This window comes from Delphinapterus leucas, chromosome 11, assembly GCF_059928025.1.
Source record: "Delphinapterus leucas isolate spDelLeu-1000000601 "Yukka" chromosome 11, BTC_Dleu_Yukka2, whole genome shotgun sequence".
NCBI lineage: Eukaryota > Metazoa > Chordata > Mammalia > Artiodactyla > Monodontidae > Delphinapterus > Delphinapterus leucas.
Genome location: NC_143139.1, coordinates 37,498,526 through 37,509,725, shown reverse-complemented (window position 1 = coordinate 37,509,725; position 11,200 = coordinate 37,498,526). Strand labels below are relative to the sequence as shown.

General features: G+C 44.1%; 1 protein-coding gene across 1 annotated transcript; it reads left to right on the top strand.

The window, feature by feature from the left end:
- Positions 1-546: 546 nt before the first annotated feature.
- On the top strand, positions 547-7,832 carry AMIGO2 (adhesion molecule with Ig like domain 2). Its single transcript, XM_022572376.2, has 2 exons — positions 547-1,097; positions 1,471-7,832. Exon 2 carries the CDS (start codon positions 1,534-1,536, stop codon positions 3,097-3,099), a length of 1,566 nt encoding a protein of 521 aa, XP_022428084.1. The 5' UTR covers positions 547-1,097; positions 1,471-1,533; the 3' UTR covers positions 3,100-7,832.
- Positions 7,833-11,200: the final 3,368 nt, after the last annotated feature.

Below are 11,200 nucleotides of genomic sequence, written 5' to 3'. Positions count from 1 at the left end.
CCGGTTCCTTTCCCCCAGAAGAGATCCTGTTGCACCGGAGGGAACGTGCCCCATTTCTCTGCGCCCCACCCACCCCCAAATGACGGCGGAGACGGAAGGCAGCTTCTGTGTTTGTTTTGTAAACCTTTAAAACCCACTGCACTTAGCGCTTTGCGAGCCCCCTTGGCCTTCGCCCAAAGCAAGCCGTAAAGAGGTCGGGGAGCTCAGCGGACTGGGTGGGAGAGGGAGGCGACCTGCGCTGCCGCGACGAAGTGGGTCTTGAAGGGTGCGACCTCTCCCTCCGGGACTGGGCGTGTCCCTTAACCTCTCCCAACCCTATCACCCTGCTGACCCCGGCTGGGCTCGCGGACGCGACTGGCAGGAGTGCGAGACCGCGTCCTCACGCCGGGGGACGCCGGCCACGGCCTCAGGTGTCGACCCCCCACCCGCCCAGCCCGCGCGGCCGCTCTCCCGGGACCCGGGAGTGGGGGGAGGGTGGTGGAGTTGGCGGCGGGGCTGCCGGGTGGGGTCGAAGGGGGCGCCGGCCGCTGCCCCGATTGGCTGCGCCGCCGCCCCCTCCCCGCGCCGCGCGCCCCCGGCCCGCAGCCCGGGAGCTGGTTCCTGCTGGAGGGAGAACGTGCGGGGGCGGGACCGGTCTCCCCGCCCCGCACCCGACCCCGGGCGCGCGGGGATAAAACCCGGCCGGCGCCGCCCGGGAACCCGGGCCCTGCAGCCTCCGGTGCGCGGAGAGGCGGGGCCGGGTCCGACCCGCTCCCCGCGCCTCCGCCCCTTGGACCAGGCTCCGGGAGCAAGGCGCCCCGCGCGCGGGCACGCGACGGCCAGAGCGCCCAGGCGGTACCTTCAGCAGAGCAATGAAGAGAGCCGGGGAGAAGCAACCGCAGCCGGCCGAGACGTTCCCTGCGCCCGGGGTTGCTGCCGCCGCTGTGGCTGCCTGAAACTCCCCAAAGTTGCGAGCCAGCGAGAGGCTGCCGCCCGCCGGGAGCTAAAGGGAAAGGAACGCGTAAGATGCCGGAGTGACAGACAGACAGACGCACAGACCTGCAGAAGACACCACCGTCGGCGGCCTATCCCCGGAGCCCGTGAGGCTTCCCAGCTCCGTGAGTTGCTTTCTGGACGGGTGGCTTGCTAAGTATTTCCGTGTAATTGTTTATAAGATGCGTTTGTATATTTTTGTGACTCTTGGAGAGAGTTAAAAAAAACAACGCAGGATGCACCTTAAAAAACAATTGAGTTTCTGATATTGAGACGGTTGTGTTGATAGAATGGGACTGTAAATGTCTGTAAGCAGGAGTAACCCAGGAAAAATTGCATCCAACAGTAAAAAGGACACGTAGGCTCCCCAGTGTGAAAAAAACAACAACCTCCATTTCAAAAGTTATTGGAAAGAAAGCCAGATATTACTCTTAAGGGCTAACTAGTGCTAGTTAACTTTGCTTTTTTACCCCTCTTTAAATATTGATTGTTTACCAGGTTCACTGGTGGGAGGCTGAGCTGGTGGAAAAGGCGCCTGGAAGAGCCTTAGAGGCGACCATAATGTCTTTACGTTTACACGCACTGCCCACCCTGCCTGGAGTTGTCAGACCGGGCTGCAGGGAACTGCTGTGTTTGTTGGTGATCACGGTGACTGCGAGCCGTGGGGCCTCCGGGGTGTGCCCCACCGCTTGCATCTGTGCCACTGACATCGTCAGCTGCACCAACAAAAACCTGTCCAAGGTGCCTGGGAACCTTTTCAGACTGATCAAGAGACTGGATCTGAGTTATAACAGAATCGGGCTCCTGGATTCTGAGTGGATTCCCGTGTCGTTTGTAAAGCTGAACACCCTCATTATTCGGCATAACAACATCACGAGCATTTCTACGGACAGTTTTTCCAGCACTCCAAATCTGAAGTGTCTTGACTTATCATCCAACAAGCTGAAGACTGTGAAAAGTGCAGTGTTCCAGGAGTTGAAGGCTCTGGAAGTGCTCCTGCTTTACAACAATCACATTTCCTATCTCGACCCTTCAGCGTTTGGAGGGCTCTCCCAACTGCAGAAACTCTACTTAAGTGGAAACTTTCTCACGCAGTTTCCCATGGATTTGTACGTTGGAAGGTTCAAGCTGGCAGAACTGATGTTTCTAGATGTTTCTTATAACCGGATCCCCTCCCTGCCGATGCATCATATAAATTTAGTGCCAGGAAGGCAGCTGAGAGGCATCTACCTTCATGGAAACCCATTTGTCTGTGACTGTTCCCTTTACTCGTTGCTGACCTTTTGGTATCGTAGGCACTTCAGCTCAGTGATGGATTTTAAGAATGATTATACCTGTCGCTTGTGGTCTGACGCTAGGCACTTCCATCAGGTGCTCCTGCTCCAGGATAGCTTTATGAACTGCTCTGACAGTATCATCAATGGTTCCTTCCGTGCCCTTGGCTTTATTCATGAGGCTCAAGTGGGGGAAAGGCTGATTGTCCACTGTGATAGCAAGACTGGTAACGTGAATACCGATTTCATGTGGGTCGGTCCAGATAACAGAGTGCTGGAGCCCGATAAAGAGATAGAAAACTTTCACATATTTCCCAATGGAAGTCTGGTTATAGAAAGTCCTCGTTTTGAGGATGCTGGAGTGTATTCCTGTGTTGCAATGAATCGGCAACGTCTGTTAAATGAAACTGTGGATATCACAATAAACGTGAGCAATTTCACCGTAAACAGATCCCATGCTCACGAGGCATTTAACACGGCTTTTACCACTCTTGCAGCCTGTGTGGCCAGCATTGTTTTGGTACTTCTGTACCTCTATCTGACACCGTGTCCCTGCAAATGTAAACCCAAGAGACGAAAAAATATGCTAAACCAAAGCAATGCCCATGCATCTATTCTCAGTTCTGGCCCTGAAAGCGATGCCCCCGCCGATGAACGGAAGGCAGGGGCCGGGAAAAGAGTGGTGTTTTTGGAACCCCTGAAGGATACTGCAACAGGGCAGAATGGGAAAGTCAGGCTCTTTCCCAGTGAAACGGTCATAGCTGAGGGCATCTTAAAGTCCACGAGGGTGAAATCTGACTCAGATTCAGTCAATTCAGTGTTTTCAGACACACCCTTTGTGGCGTCCACTTAATTTTGTGCCTGTATTTTTATGATGTAGTGATCGAATCTCTTCATATTCAGCTTTGTGTGTGGTCTGCAGAAATAAACAGAAGGACAGAAATGGGGTTGTTTTGTTTTTCTGAAATACAACCAAAGGGTCTCTTTCCCTGGTTAATAGGAAATGTGCTGAAGCACTTAGGTTTGTGCTAAAGCACTTAGGTTCGTGCCAGAGAAAGATGGGGTTGTTTTTCAGAGTTTAACTTCTAGATAATATCTTAGTCTTTAGCACCACTGATCATTTCAAAGCTGGCCTGGAGGTGATATCACTGACACTGTCCTTTCACTCAGGATTCTTAAAAGAAAAAGTAAGTTCCAAGTATTAGTATTCTTAAAAAAGGGATTTTACTAACTTATTGGCACCAAAGTTGAGTTATGTTAAAGAAAAGTGTTGTGTTCATTTTTAAAAGATGTAGAAGGAAGAACCAAGCAGCAATTATTTATAAAGCGCAAAGTAAAGTTAGATTTGGGAATAATTCGGTTCATGTCATCATTGCAGACCAGAGTAAATAGACTATCCTGATCAAATTTCCTGAGCAGTGCCGCATCCCATGTGGTGTTAGATAAATAGTACAGTAAAGGTACATTTGTTTGACTGTCTTCTTCCCATTCTGTACATTTCCTATCTTTGTGCAAAAGATCTGACTGAAAGTTTAAAGCCATCATTATTTGTTGCCATAAATATGTAGGTGTCAGTGCCAAAACGTCTGAGTAGCTTCTTCAGCCTTTGGTCTAGGAGACTAGTATTTGTTCATATGCTTGTGTGAATGTATGTCTTAAATTATACGAACTGTTAAAGAGATACCACTGTATTGTGCTTTGGACATTCGAATTATTGTAAATATATGTGTTCTGCGGCTTGATGTTCTGTTTTATTTGCCTATTTTAAAATATACATCTAAGATGTTTCATGTGATCTGATTTTGCTACTTTTGTGTTAAGCACCCTCTATAGCAAATGCCTCTCCAAATTTCTTAGAGCTACAGTACAGAGTTTATTTTTTTTTAAAGAGGGAAAAAGGCTCTAAAGTGCCCTACCCAGTTTATACCTTCTATGTCACATTTTACTCTGATACCATTATACATTTCAACCAGGTTTGGAAGATATTTAAGCTCTGATACTGGAACATGTGAGAGCCCCGGAGACCTCCTCCTCATTCCTATCCCTGCTGTGACGTAATCGCGTACCCACTCTTTTTTTTTTCCTTCGGTACGCGGGCCTCTCACTGTTGTGGCCTCTCCCGTTGCGGAGCACAGGCTCCGGACGCGCAGGCTCAGCAGCCATGGCTCACGGGCCCAGCCGCTCCGCGGCATGTGGGATCCTCCCGGACCGGGGTACGAACCCGCATCCCCTGCATCGGCAGGCGGACTCTCAATCACTGTGCCACCAGGGAAGCCCCGAGTACCCACTCTTGACCTAAGTTTCCTCAGCTATGAAATGAAAATTTCAGACTAGGTGACGTCTAAGGTTTCTTCTACCCTGGAATTGATGACTTCCTGGTGGCCTTAGCTCCATTACAGACTTGGACTGGCTTTCTGAAAATGTACCATATGCTGATGGAGGACAGGAATGGGATTAGGACAGACTAGTGTAGCACTGCCAAGCTCCGAGGGACTATGATTTTGGATCATCAAGTCCAGCTCCTTTCCTTTCTCAGGGATAAAGGAAACCCAGAGAGGGTTGTGGGTTGTCTGAGGCCACACAGTAAGTTAGTGACAGGGTTTCGAGGAGAGCTCAGTTTTGGGATTCTTCCTGGCGAAGATAAGAGGGTCAAAAAGTGGTTATTTTTAACTATGGGGACGGAGAAGGAGCCAAAGAATGAGACAAAAGAGAGGTCAGAAAATGGCAAAGGAGAATGAATCAGGGATGTGTTGTCCCTGGGGCCAAGAGAAGAGAATTTTTAAAAGATGGAATTAGGCGACAGTAACAAATATTTGGAGAACTGGAGAACCAGAGGAGGAGGGAAGACTGACTTTGGCAATGGAGGTTTTGGGGGAACTGGGTACTTGGTGACAGCTTGATAAGTGCCAAGCCAGGCTCCCAGTGGCAGATGCTGGTCAGCTGGGGGTTAAGGAGTGGGTGATGTGTGACGAGGGAATAGGATGTTAGCCACTGCTCGGTCGCATTGACAATTCTTTATTGCCCGGTGTTATTTTTTTTTTTTTTATGTTTTGAGGTGGACCATTTTTAAAGTCTTTATTGAATTTGTTACAATATTGCTTCTGTTTTATGTTTTGGTGTTTGGCCCCAAGGCATGTGGGATCTTAGCTCCCTGACCAAGGATCGAACCCGCAGCCCTTGCATTGGAAGGTGAAATCTTAACCACTGGACTGCCAGGGAAGTCCCTGCTTCTGCCTTTTAAACACAGACCTCACCGGTTAGATAAGATCCTTCAGCCCCAAAGATAATTACAGGAAAACATTTTTTTTTTTTTTTTTTGCCATACTGTGCGGTCTGCGAGATCATAGTAGTTCCCTGACCAGGGATCAAACCCATGCTCCATGCATTGGGAGCCTGGGGTCTTCACCACTGCACCACCAGGGAAGTCCCTATAGGAAAACATTTTATTCCAGTTCCTGCCATTTAAGTAATTAGGAAGAATTCTGTGATCTGTGTAACCTTTGAAATCATCACTCCTTTCATCATTCATATTTGGAGAATCTCAGACTCAGAGATGCTGTGATTTGTTCAAGGTCACAAGGGAGTCTGGACACAAGGGAAAACTCTTTCGAACCACTGACACTCTCCAGCAAGGGGAGGGGCTGCCTCCAGGGGCCGTGATGACCCCAATGCTGAGTGTGAAAGAGTCTGGCTGGCAGGGAGTTTGCAGAGGATCTCTGAATTCAACCTTTTCTCTAGGGTCCTTCAGCCCTCAAACCCTTGCTCCTAGGAAACGCATGCTGCCTTTGGCAAGGGGACATGGACAGTGCTAGAGTGGGGAGTTTGGAGAGCCTGATCTTGGCTGGTCCTAATCCAGATGCTTGGTTAAAGGATGGGCTGAGCTGAGATAAGAACTAACATACTGGGCTTCCCTGGTGGCGCAGTGGTTGAGAGTCTGCCTGCCGATGCAGGGGACACGGGTTCGTGCCCCGGTCCAGGAAGATCCCACATGCCGTGGAGTGGCTGGGCTCGTGAGCCATGGCCGCTGAGCCTGCGCGTCTGGAGCCTGTGCTCCGCAACGGGAGAGGCCACAACAGAGAGGCCCACGTACCGCAAAAAAAAAAAAAAAGAAAGAACGAAAGAAAAAAAACTAACATACTTACAACCAAAACAAAACATATATATATATATATATATAAAACGGAATCACTTTGCTGTACGTGTGAAACTAACACAACATTGTAAATCAACTATATTTCAATAAAAATAAAAATAATAAAAAAGAAAACAAACAAAAATCCTGAATGCTGCAAAGCAAAGCTTTGTTTTGGACAGGAATAGGAAGGCGCGGTGATGTAAAGCATAGAACTGACTGTTATGATGTGGAATTTTAAGTTCTTACATGTACCTGTTTTTTTTTTTTTTTGGTAGTAGTCTGATCACATATATTTTAAATATAGGAACAGAACTAATTTGTACTTTGTAATTTCCACTCAAAACTTTTATATAATTTTCCTTCTAAGCAATAATCTGGATTTATGTAACTGGGTTATTCCTTTAAGGTACTTAGTATTTTTTATTACACAGTTGTGAGAGAGGGGGATACTCATTGGAAAAATCAAGCAAAGATCATTGATGTGAAATTTTCCTGGGCTTACAATATTTTTTCACTATAATTAGAAGATATTAGGTTCATGATAACAGACTGTCTAGTTAATCATGAGTTACATTTTTGAAATACACTTTTAAGAGTTATAATCTGAACTGATGGCCTAAAACATTAATTTATAGTTAACTTCTTCATGAATCCTCACCGTTTGGCCTAGAGAGATTTAAATATTAAAAAAAAATTTTTAGCTCTGCTTGAATTATTTGCCCAGAAAACATGTTGTTTTTTCATTTTTCTAAATAAACATTTTTCTGAAATGTTAATCAGAAGGGACATAGGTGAAACTTATGGGGGTGGAAACATAAGAGGGACAAGAAGACGCACAGTCCAGATTCTAAAAAGACGTCTGATTTGGATCAACCTGCTAAGCACTGTTAAAAGAGGATATAGCCTGAACACCCTGCAATATTGCTGGCTTTTCTTTGCCGTGACTGCTGCTTTATGATTGTCACCTTTTAGTGTCATCTGGTTTACCAAGTGGTCTAACAATAGGTCTAAACCCAGGCTTCTCCATGGGATCACAGGGGAAAGTTAGATAAACAAGCGTTTCTAGCAGGTACCCTCTATACATTGCCCAACCAGAGGTTCTGGTTCAGGCCACCTGAGGTAAGGCCTGAATATCATATATTTTTTTGAAATTTCCAAATAATTATGCTTCTGCTTATTTTGTTGAAACACAGCCAAAAAAAATGGGGCTGTAGCAAATTTTGTGTTTGGGGCTCTGTCAAAATACATTATTATTACTTGCTAATGGAGTTATTAATAAAAAGAATTTTGGCGCTCACTTAAAAAAATTATAATATGTTGGGAAAATGAAAGAGTGATCCTCTGATACTAAATAAACTCTAGAGTAAATTGTTGGTTATAATTTGTGATTTCTATTTTTCTAAATTATGAAATACAGAATAACTACTTTGAGATGACTAGATCTCTGATTCTTTCATTTATTAAAACTATTTTTGGCTTGAAAGCAGCAACAGCAGATCTGATTCCTAACAATGAGCTTTGGGGCTTTCAAATTTGATTAGATCATAGTAAAGTGAAGGCATATTCCAAAGATACGAGTGCAGATTTCAGCTACAGAGAACAAACTTCTTTGTTTTTTCAATATATTAGAATAATATTTTTAAAAGAGAGCAGTGAAATTCTTTTCACGGTTTTCTCATCCCTCTTTGCCCAAGAGCCAGCCCCCAATCCATAGTTTTTATTTTTTATAATATGAAAATTAGTGTGGAAATATGATGGTAGTTCGCCCTTGCAAGTATTATTTGTTAGTAACATATAAAATGTAGAACCAAAAACTCTTATAATAACCTCTTGACTAATTAAGAGGACTGCTTACAGGACCATTGTTATTTGTGAATAGATTCCAGAAGGGGAATCCTTTTACAGTGAGGATCAGAGTAAACAGAGTATGGAAACACAGATCCTTTTATAAATTGTAAGAGGTGATATATATATATATAGATATAGATATAGAGATATATAGATATCTATATCTATAGATATCTATATATCTGTATACAGATATAGATAAAGATATGTATGTGTGTGTATATATCATATATACATACATATATACATATATATGGAATTTATACTGGCTTTAATTTATTAAGTGTGAGAATTGGGGTTTATTATTCCTCATTACAGAAGCCCTGAAATGGGAAATATTAACCCCCCCCTACTGTTTGATAGGAAAAAGAGGCTTAAAAGGGATAAATAATTTTCCCAGGTGACTCAGCTAATAAGTCATTTTTATCATGAGAATCATTTAAAAAATATCTCTGCACAGAACCCTTAGGGATGTTCTACCAACAGAATAACTATGTAAAGCACGGGCCATAAGTAAACTCATAAATGTAATTAGTGCTCACAGCAAATCTGGGAGAAGAGGAATGAAGGGTCGGGGGATCATAAGTCATTCAAACATAATAAAGATGGAAATTATTATTATTTTTTCCCTTAAAACACAATGAGTCACGAGTAGCAAAATTAGAAATCTACCGAAGAAGATTTGGTTTAATAGACGAAGCCTCCTTAGTCTGCGGGTTCTTTTCAGTCTGGTTGCCCTTCACACATGAAACTGCTTAATATGCAAAGCGAATGTCTGCTTTATCATCGTAAGCGACATATTTAAGATTTTTAAATGAATAAGTGATTGAGTTCAATTTTTTAAAATTAAAAGTGACCCCAATTTACAGGAAAAAATAATCCTATTGGAGGGGGCATCTGAAAATGTGCTTTAAATGTCTAGAAGAATGGAGGAGGCAGTTCAGAGCCAGTGGGGGATTTTTTCAGCTAATTTTCAAATTAGATTTCTCAAAATAATAAAAAAAATTATTGCCTGATGTAGCATCATCAGCTTACCTGATTAAACTTCTCTATTAGGTAATGTATCAGCGAAGTATCAAACGTCATACTCAGAGTATGCGTATATATTAAGTGCCTATAGGACGGAGGGAACGAAAAGCGCCCACGAACTGAGACTGAAAAATGAGGCAGGCGGCTGCGTATAATCAATGGATCAGTCAATTATAGGGTAACTTACAGGGTGGGATTGGGATCCGGCAGGTAACCATCCAGAAGCATTTGCAGCCATACTCCGTACCACTGAGGGGCCATTGAGGCAATTTTGTAGTTAACCTAGGGTAAGGGGTAGGTGCTTGGAAAACAGGACGTGCATTCCTAAGTCAAGATCCATGAATGGGTAACTAGTCTCCTGGGCGCCAGGAATACGTCAGTGAAGGTTTCCATCATTGTTTGGGGCCTAACAGAGCATAGAGGCCACCTGGTCCTAATGATTATTTAAACAATATCTTTTAACTACAAAGCCCTTGATGACAGAGAAGTGATTTACCGCACAGTACGGTCCTGGGTAGGGTCAGCGGAAGGACAGAAGAAACTGTAAGGGCCCGAGATGGTGTCAGATACACTAACAGCTATGCGCTAGGATCTTGGCGTCGTGGAGTGGAGTATCATAAGATCAAGGGCCAAACCCTTGGTGATGAGTGGCCAGTGGTAGCCAGGAGAAGATTATTAAGCATTTCTATATAGTGTGGAGGCCGTAAATGATGTATAATAACTATTCTCTCCCCTTAAAGGAGATTACAGTACAACTGAGAGATGAAACGAAAAACCTGAAACAATTCAAGAGTAAGAGTTGATTTGTCTGCTAGTGACTAAACTGGCAAATAAGAGATGAGAAAAGGCAGATAATTAGCAGAGACCTTGCTTTACCCTGTTGGGCTAATGTGACACAGGCTTGAACACTGAATAGCCAACCCATAGATGCTCTGAATGTTACATTAGCTGGGATCCTTACCTCAGAAAGACAATATTGTAAGGAGGTGGTGCAAACTTAGTTAATAGTGCTCTAAAATGAATGTCAGGGACTCTATTTAAAATTTGACTGCTCATTTATTATCATTTGTGATCAAATCTAGAGGAGAAAGAGACCTTAATATTTCACACTGGTCCTTTATCTACACTCACAGCCCCAAACTTCACATCCATCACAGTTAGAATGAAGACTTCTGAATGTCCTAGCCATGTCCCGAGGAATGAGAATAATAACAATTACAGCAGGGAACTCTTCTCGATACGCTGTAATGACCTCCACGGGAAAAGAATCTAAAAGGGAGTAGATATTTGTATATGTATAACTGACTCACTTTACAGCAGAAACTAACACAACATTTTAAATTAACTACACTCCAATAACATTATAAAAACAGAAAAAAATAACATTTTTATATGTAAGCTCCATGATAAGGGCTTTACATATTTTGTCCCATACCTATGCGGAAGGTATTTTTACGTCCATTTGGATCCGGTTTTGTCTGGATCCATCCAGAACCCAGCCTCTTAATGTCTGTACTGTAATATACTAAACTGTAATACTTTCCAGCTCCATAAGAGGGCTTTGCTCATCATGTCCCCTTTGCCCTCTGCTTATCTGGCTTCGGGAGGACCTTTCCTCCAGTGGTCTGGCTCTTCTTTCAAGACTCTGTACCCTGTCCCGCTGTGATTCCCCCTCCCCTTGGCAGCTCCCTGCTTTGGCCCTTAAGCGATGCTGGCTTTTATCGTTCTGTCTCTATTCACATTCCTCATCTTCCTGACCAGATCCTCAGCTACTTGAGGAGATGTCTTCTATCCCTTTATCCAGCACCTAGCCCATAGTAGGTGTTTACATGTCAACTTTTCAATTATATTCATTCATTAATTCAACACACAGTATTGAATACCTAATATGTGTCTGTCCCTGAGCTCGACCCAGAGATCAACGACGATCCAGCTGCTCCCA